The sequence below is a fragment of the Meleagris gallopavo genome, chromosome 14, assembly GCF_905368555.1.
Source record: "Meleagris gallopavo chromosome 14, MGAL_WU_HG_1.1, whole genome shotgun sequence".
Lineage (NCBI taxonomy): Eukaryota > Metazoa > Chordata > Aves > Galliformes > Phasianidae > Meleagris > Meleagris gallopavo.
In genome coordinates, this window is record NC_139417.1 from 7,525,841 (window position 1) to 7,541,491 (window position 15,651).

The 15,651-nt window shown below is 33.9% G+C and overlaps 1 protein-coding gene across 7 annotated transcripts in view; it reads left to right on the forward strand.

The window, feature by feature from the left end:
• Positions 1-15,651, forward strand: part of CACNA2D3 (calcium voltage-gated channel auxiliary subunit alpha2delta 3) — a 396,960-nt gene that overhangs the window by 378,098 nt on the left and 3,211 nt on the right. For 5 of the 7 annotated variants that reach the window (XM_085235716.1, XM_085235715.1, XM_085235717.1 and 2 more), the window contains one exon: positions 405-516. The exons of the other annotated variants lie outside the window; for them this stretch is intronic. In XM_085235716.1, coding sequence (XP_085091842.1) covers positions 405-516 — 112 coding nt within the window. The remainder of the gene's footprint in view (positions 1-404; positions 517-15,651) is intronic. 7 annotated transcript variants of the gene reach the window in all.

Here is a 15,651-nt window from a genome sequence, read left to right on the forward strand (position 1 = left end):
AAAATCTATCAAAATTTATTTATCAAATACATGGAAGCGCCCATACTTACTGAGCTAGTGATGCACAACATCACTGAAATAAAAACAACAGCAACTCCATCCTGATTCCATGGAGAAGGAATAAGTAATCGTCCGTAAATATAAGCAAGTTTGGCAAAGGCTAAACCATGGATAACTACTTTAATGGTCATATGTTAGAAAATTACACTCCATTGATAGATTCCTTTTTTTTCTTCAATTGAAAAAATAGTGTTATGCACTGCCTAGGAAATCTCACAGGGTGGCAGAAGCTGAGTAACATTTCCATTCTCTGTGCTCTGTAATACAGCTTCTCATCTTGTTCAGAATTCTGTCTGCTGTTCTTCCCATGTTAACATCAAGATATGTTTTTGCTGTGCCTATAGCGCAGAGGTTGAAACAAACCCTAGAGCCCTGTGATACTGAATATCCAGCTTTTGTTTCCGAACGCACTATAAAGGAGACCACGGGGAATATTGCTTGCGATGACTGTTTCAAGTAAGCCCTTTTGATTTTTTTTTTAATACAATTTTGTGGCAAAGCAGTAAAACTGAATTATTCAAGGTTATGTTGAAGAACGTACAAGTCTGTATGTTTTATCTTAGATAACGACCACTGTCTCTTATTCCACGGGTCATTTACAAGTTTAATATTCTTAAATTAAAGCAGTGCCTATTATTTTCTTTTAAAAAAAAATGTAAAACCAGTAGAAGCTTTTGCTAATTTCAAAGAATACTGAAGTCTTCTCCTGGGAATGGGCAGCACTCTAAGGGCAAATTTTGCAAAGATTTGGATACAGAAAAGTTAGTACTGTTAGTGCTTCTACAGAGGAATGGAACTCTGCTGGGTAGGTTACAAATTCCGTTGTGCTATGGTGAGATCTGGTTGTTTTACTTGCATGCCAAATGTTTCCTGCTTGGAACTGTTAGGCTGAAAAGAGTGGGAGAAGATTAAACCTATCCTTCAAACTTTCAGTGATAGGAAGCTGAGTTAGTAGTTAACATCTCTCATGTCAGTGCTGTAACCTTGTCAGTTGCTACTGTAAAGTTGCCCGTCATAGGTTTAAAAGAAGAGAATGACTTTCTTCCTTCATACCAAAAATGTCTCTTCTGTATTTCGTGCCTTCGTACAACAAACTTGTACTGCAGTTATGCTGCACTCTAATTGGAGAATTGTGTAGGTATTGAACATGAACATTTTTTATGCAAATTTCTGTAATTCAATAAGTCTCTTTTAATTAGATTTCCTTTTTGTTGAGAGGTCATAATCACAATGGAGATACATTGCAATAATTTGTCTAACAATGTAAATGTCAAGAATTTATAAATCAAACAAAACTTGTTACAGCTGTCCCCTTCTGGAATAAATCAATGTGGAGATAGAAAAAAAAGGTGAAAACATCTTTTTGAAGTTAATAGGACTGGCTGCTAAATTTTCTCCTGGATAATTGTTCTTACATGGCTTCATAGGATAGAAATACAAAAGTTCTTCGTAAGTCAATCTGAGGGAACACTTTAAGTGTCTAAGTGTTCAGTCCCACTGACTGAAAAGAACAAACACAACAAAATCAAGCTATGGCTTTTCCACTCGACATGTCAAATACAATGTACATTGCACTGCTTTGGGTGCTTGATGCCAGCTCTGTAGAGTTCAAGCAGTTCTGTGCTCACTTAGCAGAATAGTACTGAAAAGATGTGTAACAATTATCTTGTGCTTAAATATTGCAAATAGGCGTGTTTCTATCAAAAGAAGATTAATCTAACAGGACCAGGTTTTCTGAGGAAAGCAGATTTCAGTCTGTCTTCTTAGGTAACTTCAGGTCAAAGGAAATAACTTTCAAAAATAACACAATTCTGCAATGCTTGGACAGCAATGAGTTGGAAACTGCGTTGAGTGAAAATTATAGTATTTCAAAAATAATGCGCTACGATCTCTTTCATAGAAAAACATTTTGTGTTCCACAGTGGAACAAAAAAAAAAAAAAAAAAAAGAAAGAAAGAAAAGAAAACCCTGTAAGTTACAAACTGATCTCAAGGCACCCATTATTCTTCTCCACAAGCAATAGCAAAACCTAAAGAAATAATCCAGAAGAACTGCTAGATTCTCATGGGAAAGTTCTTCATTATACCACTTACCCACTGTCATTAATAATCTAGAAATTGCATCTAAGATTGCAGACTACATTGGATTCCAAATATTTTTGTTATAACCCCAGACACTTTCCCGCAGAACAGCTAAGGAATTTGACCCAAAGTCCTTTGAAGACCTACATCTTCTGACCCAGTTTTCTGTTTCATGGTCTCAGTATCAATAAATATTTTTACTAGCAAGTGTATTGCTTAACACTTGTAATTTAAGAATGATGAGCTCAATCACTCAAAATTAGGGTCCAGCCTTATATGCAGTGAAATGTGAACTGATGCTTTGCTCCGTGAACACATCCGAACAAGGTCTGTTATATACGTGGGGCTCAAATCACCTCCCTTTGAGACAGTGGAATATTTCTATGTGCCTACCTTGGATTTGTGTTACAGTTCAATCTATTTGTGATGTATACTTGCCAACATTTGTTACAATTAGAAGAAGAGGTATGTAAATATTTAACTGAATATTTATCCATGCTAATATTGTAGGATAACCACTTCCTCTCAAGTACACTTTGTAAAAGATCAGTATACTGTGAACTGGTTTGCAGCTAGAAGTTGTGCAGTACTCTGCTGCAAGGAAATTTTTGTCATAGTTTACTTATTCAAGTCACTATCTTTCTTTCCTACAGTGTCAGGCACAAGAGAGCCCTTGTCTGAAAAAGTAAAATAAAGATAGTTCTAGAGCAGAAGTAAAAATGATGACTGTTGTTAATTGAAATTGTAGAGTGTTACTTAGATAAGACATTTTGGAGTACAAATACTGTGCTATTGCTAACAAGGTCAAAGCCATCATTAAGAGGGTCATGTGGTGAGAGCCAAGGTCTCAGTTTAACTCAAAACTGAATTTGCTATTACTGGTCTTGGAATACTCAGCGCTTCACAGTGCTTAATCAGAGGGAAACAGTTACCAGCTGTAGTTAGGAAAACTAAGCCTTGCTCTTACAAATACTCTAACTTTTAATGATGGATGCTTAAACTTAAAGTATCTCCTCGCAAATAAATCACACTTAGTGGTTTATGCTAATTACTTCATAAATGGCTGGATTACCTTTGCAAGTCATCTCTCAAAACTTATTCTAGAAATGGAAATGCACCTATAGACTGAAATGGCCTTGAGTCAGGCACTGAGTGTATAAAGATATATAAAGTATACTCTCTACTGTAAACTTACCTCTTACTAGCAAAAAAATAAATGCTACTTTGAAATAATTTGCAGTGTTTAAACTGATTTTCAAAAATATAGGTTTTATTAAGAAAGCAGGAACCTAAAAGAAAATAAGAATTAACGTAAGAATGTCATTAGGGTCAGGGTTTGGCTATCCAACCCCATAATTTTTTGTTATTCTATATCTCGGCAATTATTAAATTAATCTGTTATTTAAAGAACAATCAAAAATAAGTCAGCCCACATTTTCTATGTACTGTCAACAAAAGGGAAAAAAATGGGATTTTTTTAAAAATATGAATTGCTTTCATATTTTCCAGTAAGCTAATCCCTTTTATAGCAAAAAAGAAAGGAAAAGAAAAAGCAAAAAGAAAAGAAAAATAAAGATAAATGGAAAAGGAAAGAGAAAGAAAGAGAGAAAGAAAAAGAGGGAAAGAAAGAGAAAAAGAAAGGCAGTACATGAGAAAAGTGAGATGATGGACTGATAAATGTTCCATGGCAGCTTGAGCTGCTAAAGAGTCAGAAATACACTTTGGCTAACATAGCATCTCAGTGCTTTTGCAGTTTTATGAGGTATTGCTGCAGTAAATTAGCCAATTTTTAATGCAAGTATGTCAACTAAAGTTCTCCAGCAATTCTCACTAGATACATGACCAGTTTTTGCTTTCTGCAGCTCTTTGCATTACAGTTTAATTGCTGATACTCAAGACCACTAAGAATTATGATTTTTGTTATAAATTAGCAGGGATTATCATCTATCTGACCAAAATCAGTTACCTGATGTTTTTAATGTATCCACTCAACAATTTTTATAACAAACAGAAAAAAAAGTTTTTCTAATTGCAAATCTAATTTTTGGAGAATTCCAATATTTTCATTTAGTTTCAGTTGAGAAAGTACCATTAATTCTCTTGTTAACTCATGAATGTAGATATAAATATTCTTTTGTAGGTCCAGCAACTTACTAAATAAAATAATCTATTAATACATTAAGTATGGGTATTAGAATTGCAAGGAGTCATTTGAGTTCATGCTTGCCGAATTTGCATGTGCAACCCTAGAAGCTATGAATGTATAAATCAGACAGCAGTCCCACAGTCAAATGTTTTAAAATCTGCCCTTCTAACCTCTTGTGTTCTTGTGTGATGATATGCTGGACTTGAATGCAGATCAAAAATCTGGCCTTACTACCAGTGACCCAGAAAGGCAAAGTGCCCTTCTGTTCGAACTGAAGTACTTATAGCTCCACTAGGTCAGTACCATAAATGTAAATAAATGTTTTGCTTTTTTTTTCCAATTGATTTTTTTCCAATTGATTATTTGCACATTAACATAAGACATAAAATAGAAATAAAAGCAAAAATCAGAGAAGTATATCCTCAGTATAGAAACAAGGAAATATATAGCTACAATCATCCTAACTTGAGGAAAGACTTCTGCACTAGTTTTATTTATGCAGGATGAAATGTGAGTGTTCCCTTTACTTTGCTGTGTATCAAATGCAAATTAATTGTTAAATTCATAGGAATTGTTTAATTAATTAAATAGTGGCCTAGGTATTGCAGATTTCGCTGGGCATTGTGTTCTGTTCATTGTCAATAAACAGAGGTCAAAGAGGTCAATCATGATGGAATTGTTGATCAGGGATGTTGCTAAACCCTTTGTGTGAATGTCAAGTGGGAAACAAGATTTGTCCACTGACTGCATTTATTTGACAGTAAAAGATAAATAACAATACAAATTAGATTCAAATTGTTTAAGGCATGAGTATATTAGTGACAGGAATGGTGCAGTCTGTAGACATTAAAATGGTAATGGTTTTTAAAAACTGCTTAATCTTGAGCTATACCATCATTTGCTAAAATGTTTCTGCATTTGTTCCTCAGTAGAAGCTTGCCAAACTGCTGTACTTGATCGTGTTTAAAATGTGTAAATAAATATGCAGTTCAATTTCCCATGAAATAAATAATCATTTGCCTTTTCAGATGTAGCTAGTTTACTTCTAAACAAATCAGCTTGCCACATAAAACAAGCAAAGCATCAAGGGCCTATTTCTTTCATTGGAGCTCTATATACATACATCAGAATACTCCTGCAGATTTCCTGGAGTAGTTTGGGCAGTAAATTATAATCAGTCTTCTCGAAGACATTTTATGTTGTATTCATTTTACTGTATCCATCTTATATGACCCTGAAGGAAAGCAAATGTTCTCTGTATTTCACTATACTTTATGGTTAGGCTGTGTGGTTTTATACGGCTGTTTTTCGGTAACCGTGCCAAGTACGCTTGATACCACGCACATAAATGGCTTTGACCTATGCCCATTTGGATCAAAGGTGTGCTGTAGTTACACTGACCTTGGCAGTGGTGGACGGATCTTAATCTCTGAGTTTTGTTTAGATGTTTGTTTAAGTCAAGGAGCATCTACAAAGAAAAGTCAACGTTTCACATACCTCAGTAGTTAGTTGTTGAAGTCTCAAGTGCATGTCTGAAAATGGGACCTTCCAGACTTGCAGAATATCCATGTGTTAAGAGGTCTCTGGAGCAACGTCAGCTTTTGAAGAATCCTGTAGTAACCAAAAGCATCAAAATTTAGGAGACCTTCAAAGACTATTCTTTTTTCTTTCTTTCTTTGTGAAAAGTATCAAATTATGCAATCTAGACTGGTAGAATTCTTTATTAAAGGTCTTTATACGTAGTGTAAAATCCTATATCATGTTACCAACATGTCAACGATTGTATGTTGTGTAAGTTCCTCTTCACTCCAAAAGCAACAGTTATTACACTGTTTGGCATCCAGGTGCAATTTAAAGCCACTGTGTGTGTAATTTTATCTCTACCCCTCGATAACATATATTTTTAATGACCAGTTTAGGAAACACTGTAAATTACTATTTTCTTTTAAGAAACTGGATATAGTTATTCATTATTATTCTTGGTTTTTATTTGTGTCCAAGCTTTCCAAAAGGAACAAATACCTTGGAGTTTGATTATGTAGTTGACAAAGCTATGCACATCTCTATTTGCTAATTCAGTTTCTCTCTTGCAATTTATTTGGCATCGCAGCAGTTCTGAAAAGGCTAAAGAATAAAAGATCACTGTGGATCAAAACTTAAAGTAAAAAATAAATCTGACCACAGTAAACTGTTTTTTCAAAGGATGTTTTTAATGACAAGGAATATGTAATGAATATGATGAGGATTTCATAGAAGAAAGAGAAAAATGAGGAAGTGTTCAGGGGTCTTTTCTTGCAGTTATGTGAAACGTTTTCATTGGGGAACTTCATAGCACTGGCCACATGGTCCATCTGTAAGTACTTTAAAACTCTGGAGATGCAGGGTCTAGCATCTTGCAGACTTCTAGCAATTCCATCCATTGATGTTTTCATTAGTATCAGTGTCTTTTTTTTTTTTTTTTTCCCTGACAAGTAGGATGAGGTGTACTCCACCTCTTAGCTCTTCAGTTCCATACTTATATCTTCCAAATAGCCCACAGCTGAACTGCTTGAGATGTTTACATATAAAACATATGTGTGGGAAGGTGGTGATCTCCGCCATTCGGTGTTCATAGTTAAGCTCAGTAGTGCTATAAAATGTAAATATAACCACTGCTTAAAAGTAACATAATTTTATACTTTAAACAAGCAGTAATAAATATTAAACAAATGATAGATAGAAGCTGACACAGTGAAAGGATGCTTTGTAATGACAGGAGATTTAAAAGGTTGTATGAATGTCATAATATATTCAGCTGAGTAGTAATATACATATCAAAGATGATTTGGAAGAGGAAAACTTGTTAAAATTGGAAAACACTGCTGTGAATTTTTAAAGCCAGGTACACTTGTGAAGAATTGCTAATACTAGGAAACTCATGTCAGTTTGTAATATATTTACAATATAACACAGCTTGATTGATGAAAAATGATACATACGCAGTGTAGGCATCTTTACATTTAACACTTCTCTTTATAGTGAACCTCGGAGTTTAATAGATCATGAATCTAGTAGACCATGAATCTAAAAGACCATGAATCTTAGTATTTGAATTCCATACAAGGGAACACTAATACATTTCCTTAAATAATACAGAATTTTAAATTTCCTTAAATAATACATATGTGGAGACGATGACAGATACTGCACATAATTCTTTCAGATGTGATCATCCCAGTCATTGCTTCATATCTATACAAACAACATTCTTGTAAAGCACACTGTGGAAACATCCAATGAGCATTTTAGTTCTAGATTTTATTAGATTTTTTTGAATGAAAATCCTGGTCATCTTTGCTATTTGTACTTCAGCTTTTACATCAGGGCAGTCCTGGAGAATGCCAGCTTGATTCCTTCTTGATTAAATTAGGTCAAAATTTTAATGTATATTACCACTAATGGTTGCTTTGTTCAAGCAACAAGAAAAGCAAGTTTGAAATACACACCTACAGTGTGAACAAGGTAGACATTAGTTCTTTATTACTGCAAGTTTCAAATAGGTCTGTTGCTATTGTGCCACCTTACTTGCTAAAGCAAGGATAGCCAGTACTCATCAAAGTTGTATTTTTCTTACGCATATGATCTTATTCTTTACAGATATTCTTTACAGATCCTTTCTCAGAATTTCTCTCTTCTGTTTATATACAGGTAGAAATGATCAATCAATAAAAATTTAAATAGTCATTAAGAAAATACTATTTAACTGACATTGCTGTTATTACATTCTGTATTTCTAGAATTCAATTCTCCCAGTAGCTAAATATCATGGCATTGAGGCAGGTGGTTTATTTATACTGGAAAAATAGTCTTCAGAATAAATTGCTTCTTTGCAGCTTGGTAGTGTGTTCTAGACATAAAGCTGTGGAAAAGAATAGTTAGCAGACATGCAATACAACAGTGACTTTTACAATATTGTAATATTTATGAGTCTTTATAAGTCACAGGAAATCAACTAAGTTTTCAATCTTTATATTCGGAATTCAGCTTAGATGTTATCTAACATTTTAAAATATCTGAGATGTTTCTCAATATAAACCACAGCTACTTGAATATGGCTCAAAAGCTCTACTAAAAAACACACATTGCCTAACACAGAAATTATATTATCTTCTTGCTAACTGTCAAAAAGCAATACCTGAGTTATAAGAACCCTCTGATATGATTTGTTTTATGCCCATTGTTTTAAACAGTTATCACAAAATCAGGTAGCCGCTCTGCCTCTGGATTCACCGTTATACCACACCCTCAAGTGAGCTCAGATTTGTCCAGACATCAGCTTTGACTAATATTTAAAGTCAGTGGAAATTCTGAGTCTGATATCTTTGCAAAAGTTTTGCAGTTCACTTTAATCCTAGTGATCTGAAATTCTATATTATCATACATTGTCACAAATGTGGACAGCTGGAATAGAAAGCTGAGGGATGTTGTCAAATTCATTGTTATACAACGTCCTTTTGTAAATTTCAAATTCTATGTATTCAAAACTTTTGAATGTTTGCAAAGTTTCTAGTGTGGGATTAGTAAGATACTGTTTTTCAAGCTGTAGTTATTTATGAGAAACCATTTCCTGATAATGTGAGATGAATGGCCTTTCTGGATTTTCCCGTCTGGAAGGGCTGACAGTTGGACTAGATGAACTTAGTGGTCTCTTTCAACCTTAATGATCCTGCGGTTCTATGAAACAAAGTAGATACCAACGATGCAACAACTTTCTGGTATTCTAAGCCTGCAGCAACAGTGAGGATGATACTGTTCATTTTTCTGCTTCATTCTGAACTTTGCTTTGATTAGGTATGTTTATACTGACACCGAGTTGTTCTCAAGTTACTAAGGCTATATGTAGTAGTAGCAATATTTTAGCTTGTGCTCAGGTTACAGGCCTGAGCCAGAGAGCTTATCTGCCTCTTTTTATATGATAGAATGACTAGGTCTTTTTTTTTTTTCATATAGTTTAACTGCTCTGTTAACTGTTATCCTTGGCATACGTATTATTTTTATAAATTGCATTAAAGATGTTCCAGTCTCTAACACCATTTATTTTTGGTGGAAAAAAAAGCAACAACAACAAAAAACAAGTAGCCCAATGTGTGAGTGTGATATAAACATTTCATTCATTCATTTAAAAATTGTGATAAGTGAGAGAAATGTGGGTTGGAATTGTGGCCAGCAGCCTGGAAAGCGCATGATAGTAGTTGGGCACATATCTGCATTTCAGTTGAATGGTTAAAGTTTGTTCCAGGCCATTAGGGTTGAACATTTGCAACCAATAGTTATGTGAATAACAGATATTTGAGTGCAGAATGCACAATATTTTCCACTTACTCTACCCTGATGCTTGTATGTTTTTTCTTTCTCTAAAAAAATAGGAATGATCAAATTTGACATATATGAAATGTAATCCCAAAGTAACAACTAATCTTGATCCAAAACATACAAACTTCTATAGTGCTGGTCTGCGCTGAAAAAAATACACTGAAAGGCCTGGAGGGAAATGGCTGAATTTACAGAGATGCTCAAGCTCCCATCTGGGGCTGAGTTGAATACCAGGAAAATTCAGAATATTTTTTGAAGTCTTTGTGCATGCATTTAGGTTGCCAATTTGAAAATATTGCCCTAATTGTTTTCAGTTCAAACAATCATAGTGAAATTATTCCAGGCTTTGTAGGCTTCTTCTTCTTGGCCAAAACAACTGCTAGCTAAAATAACTTTTTTACTACCTCCTAAAAATGATTGATATGATTGTGTATTGGCAGGAAAGATATGCTAACACAACAATGGGATTTTATTCCAATCATAACTTGACTGTAAGTCCCACAGTCATCACTGTGACATTAAGCAATAATATTAGAATTCTTGCCATCATTACAGAAAAAAATAATAAAAAAAAAAGAAAAACATACATGAAGGATTTTTTTCCTTGAATCAGGCTGTTAAAGCTCACTATCATGAAATTACATATGAATCCAAACAGCCATTTAAATGTTTATAGGATTAAAATCCCACCTAAGCCATATGTTTATTGCGATCTTGTACTTGACTCCTAGCATCTGTCATCATAAGCATGGGCATAATAACAGCATATTTTTGTAAAAAAAAAATTTAAAAATTGAAGTTGATTGTAAAATATGCCATATAGATCAATAATTTTAGATCTGAAGGTATGTGGCCTAAAACAAAGCATAACAGTGCATTATTTCTATGATAAAACAAATTAAGTTTTAATTGGAAACATGCAGTACTGTATTTAAATAAATTGAATTGCGTTTAATATTATTGCCATATTCAAATTATCTCCAAATTTCAAAGGAACATTCCATACTGCAGAATAAGGGGAATATACCTTTTCTACTTTTTTGTTTCCACAAACATAGTCTTGTCCTGTATCATTATAGTTATCTGTTCCTTGTCATTCATTTTGTTCCCTTAGACATTTTTCAGTCTTTGTCGTCTGAAGAGCAAAAGAGAAAACTGATCTGAAAATCAAAAATTGCTGAATGCTACTCAAGAGATTTATCATCTCTTAGTCATTGAAACAAGTCCTGTAGCAGTGTCACTGGCCATCAAATAATGGCAGCATGATTCTAAGCCAGGAAATGAAAAATAGTTCAGCCAGTGATGGCATTTGGGCCAGTGGACAAAGAAATGGATTGGCTCTCCTGCTTGGAAATACAGAGACTAAGCCAATTTAGAGTGATATTGATTTCCTTTAATACTGGATGTTACAGTCAAACAGTGGAGAGTGAACAAACATTAAGTTAGCTTAGCTGAATAAGACTTAAGTAAAAGTTAGCTGAATATGTGAAATTGTATTACCTTAGCTTTGCCTGTTATGGGTGCGGTTATGTTAGGAAAATGCTTCTGGTTGAAGCCAGCCTAAGAGAGAAGGTGCTAAGCCTATGATACGCAGAGCTTTGTAATTCAGGTGGTAATGAAGCAATGTCCTGCTTTAAGCAGAGATGGCAGTAAGTGGCTTACTGAAGAGCATGAATATCAGGTTGTCCAGAAAACAACTCTGAACATCTCCCTCCTTTCCAAGTCAGTTTGTCTCTCAGTGGCCTTATTAATACTTTGCTACCTGAGGGATTCAGAGTCTCAAGAAAAAATGGGATAAGAAAGAAGCACTTGGTGTGGAAAGAGGGTTGTGCAGCAAGGATGGTGTTCACTCAATTCCTACTCCACTACCTTGAGAGTATTTTCTAATTATTCCTCTCTAAAGGAGAGAGTAACTCTTATATGAAGAAATAGAGTTGCCGTTTCTGAAATGAGTTGATTAAATAAATAAAAAAACAACAAAGAAAACCAAACAACAGTTTTTTTAAGAAACAGTATTATATGTAATAAATTTAACTTTATGAAAATTCTCATACGTACAAGCAAAAGGAAGAGATTGAAATGTAAAAGAAAATCAGGTTTGAATACACTTCGCTAGATGTTTCAGAACAAATGCTGTGATCTGCATTTTGCTTTAGATATCGCATTTCACCAAGTTCAACTTGCTCTTCTTTATAGGGTCACTATTTTGCCATTAAAGATAGAGGAAGACAGAAAGGCAAGGATAATCAGATCACCAAAGCCAAGTTCCTGGTCTGAATTGTCCTTGAAATTTTGTGCGTCTGCATGTACTCTGTTCAGATTGGAGACAGTTAGTGTTCTAACATAGGCACCTAAGTCAACAAGCACTCAGCACAGCTGCTCTCCAAGTTGTGTATTACAGCTCTTCTATGACACTTCAAAAATTCCAGGCCATCTTAAGAAATTATAACTCACTTATTAAAAGCATGCTTTATCATGCCTTCATAAGTACAACTTTAACAAATATAATTATGAATGAATTCCAACTTCTTGTGTTCAAGAAGTTCAAGGAGTAGATTAATTTATACTTTCATAACTGAGAAATAAATTACAGGTAAAGCATGGAGCTAATTTTATTTTCCAATTCATTTTGTATGATATTTGTGCAGATGCTCTATATGAACTGATACAAAAATAGGTTAGAAAGGAAAAGATAAAATGTGTGTGAATGTGAAAAGTGTTTTCTAATGCTCTGACTTAAAATTCAGACTTTCTTGCAGGTTTCCTCTCTAAGTTTTTCTTCATTAATATGATATTTTTGTATGAATAGGGTTTTTTCCCTACTCCATTCAGATATCAAATTTCTTTGTTCCTTTCCTTCCCCTTGAAAGCAAAGTGAAGAGGCTGCTTGTGTTCTAGCCTATTTTGAACCTCTGGACTGGCACTTTAAATAAACCAAGTTTCTCAGTGGATGAAAGATAGAGCAAAAATTATTAATAAGGTTTTTATTGACTCAGTGTGGCTTCAACATAACAGGAACCACAACAGCTAATTACGTTTCATATATGGAGACTTATGCAAGGTTTTTGCTATGCAGTGACTGTCAAACGATGATGATACTGTTGTAAAGGAAAAAGGCTCAGACCAAAAGATTTACTTAACTTAAAAAGAACTTTACCCTTTAAACAAAACATTCTCCATAAACATTAAATATAAGCATTAAACATAGACTTCCTTTTATTTGTTAACGCAGCAATAAAGTTCAAGAGGAGTCCTTAGCCTATTACTGATTGTTTACTCTCATATTATGAGACACAAAGGACAATCTCAGCCAGCAGGTGTTCAGAAATGCTTATTATAATATTAACTTAAGAGACTTACAGTGGAACTTACTAAAGGACAAAACCCCTTTCATTACTTTGTCAGTAGATTTATTTTCCACTGCAGTCATGGAGGCTGTACACAGTGACACATTTTGGTGGAATATTTCAGTATTTAAAGGAAAGATTTTCTTCTGACTTGTGTATACACACATTTTATTTTCTCTGACTGTTCAATTCCTGAGACTTACTGGCATGTTCATTCTCTCAAAATGAGTTTCAAATATGCAAGTGCATGTCAGCATGGAAGCTGAATGTTGAACACCAAAAGAAGATGCTGCTGGGATGATGGTGGGCATGGAAGCAGTGTCATGTGAATTATCCAAATAGTTACAAAGCAACTGGAGAGTCTAATGGTTGGAAGGAACTTCTTTGCCCATGATCTAGTGAGGGTAATATCTCTTGTCTGTGAAATGATCTTAAATTAGAACATCTGAAAAAAGTATAATTTGGTCATGCACACTCTATTACTAGAAAAGAAAGCTAAATAAGACTTTTTTTTTTTCCCTAATTATTTGCTCAACTGAATCTCTGTCTTCAGTCCTCTGTCTTCACTTGGTGATATGTAAATCCTTTGCCAGTGACTTCACAGTCAATGACTGGTGAGGACATGCACTTGGCTTCACAACTTCATTGAAAGATAAGATTCGATAGTTGTGAAAGGGAAAAACATTCATTTACTTCTTGTGAAAGTTAAAGTTTTCTTTTGAATTTGTCTTTAGCATGGTCAAGGAGATGTTCCAGAAAAAATATTTGTTTAAATTTTATTATGTGCTGTGGAAAAAAAATATTTCAGTGAGCCAAAAGTTTCATATTTTTATAGTTCTTTAGATGACAATCACATGTTCTTTGGCAGTTACCATAAATGTCTGTAATAGGACTATAGATACATATAGATGTGCAAAAGATATATATGAAAATATAATAGACCATAGATTTGTAAAAATATCCAATGTTTGGTAAAATGAACCAGTGTAAATTGTAGATATCAATCTTTTACAATTTCAATATTAGAAAGGTTTTTTTTTTTATTTAACCTGATAAATTTAATCCTTGCAGTTTCTTTAATTTTTAATTTCAATAAATCCATACATATACACCCAAATAAGTGTTTCTAGCAAAATTTTCTGTAGAATATAATTTCTACTAACCTTTATAGCTTCTGACCATTTTGTCAGGGATCCCATGTAATAATCTACTCAGCATCATAATTCTGTAGTGAAAACTTTCTTCTGAATCACAATGCTTCCTTCTTTTCATTTCAGCTTGATGAATAGGTAGAAACATCAATATCCTTTTTATTTTCTCTCTTCTCTTTTATGTGGAAGATGTACCGTATACTGTAGAGGTATTGTGTCACCTGATCGTGTGAGTGAAAGAAAAAATGAAATGCAAAATGGGGAATGTCTACTCCTTTTATTAAATGGCAACATTCAGGCTAGCTGTATAGTGCACACTTCCTGACATGCTTCCTGACATGCTTTGTGGCCTTACCTGAGGGCCACAAATGGAGTTGTTAGGAAAGGTCTTTGAGCCAGTCACACGTTGGGTACAACAGAATAGTAGTTACTCCTGAGGTCTCAAAGAGGAGTGAATCATTTTGAAGTTAATTGTGATGACTCTTTATGTCTTTCATCTCATTTTCTGAGCTAGTTTAAAAGATTCAATAAATATTATAAATATTATAAATATTTCTAAATGTACAATGTCCAAATTGAACCAGATTGGGAATAAAATCAAATTAGTTTTCTTTGTTGGTTTTTTTTTTTTCCCCTATCTTTTGAAGTTTCAATTATTTGTAATAGTTTTGAGAAATTCATTCAATACAATTCAGAGGTTGTTCCCTGTTAAGAATTTTCCCTCCTTTCCTTTTATTGGCCCCATTTCTCCCACACACAAATCCACAGAGCTACAGATGCTCCATTACAATGATGTCAGTCTTGCTACATGCTCCAGCTGTTTCGTAGGTGCTTTTATAAAGTTCAACCTTTTACGTATTCCATAAATGTATATTTCATGTATAAACATAAAGCTAACACACTGCAGATCACTCTAAGTGTAATTTTAATGGAGGTTTAGTAAGTTTAAAAAATACTGAAAAGTGTTTAATCTTTCTGTTGGCAACATTTTTATAGCAGGTTTTCCAATTTCTTTTTTTTTTTTTTCTTTCTGGAGCTAAGTTCAAATATTCCCCACCCCTTCCACAATTTCATTTTATGTGTTTTTTGGAAGATGCAGAGAGTTATTTTAGTAAGGCAATATGTATTTTACATAAAGATATCTGAGGAAAAATGTTTCTCTCCTTCTCTCCACATCATCTTGGTTCTCAAACCCTCAGTTAAGATTCTGTGCATTTAGCAGTATACCACACTGAAAAGCACCTCATTCCTGAAACATTCAGATTTCACAGATTCTTGAGTATTGGCAGAAATTGTAAATATTGCCTATAAATTCTGATCTAAAATTTTAAGAAATTATGAAAAATTGTATTGGCAGAAATTGTAAATATTGCCTATAAATTCTGATCTAAAATTTTAAGAAATTATGAAAAATTGTCTCTGAACATTAAAGCTTTTTTTTTTTTCTTGTGTTCTGAATTTCAAATAAAGGGTTAAACAATGCCTCTTTGGCCCTTCAACCATCCTCTTTTCTC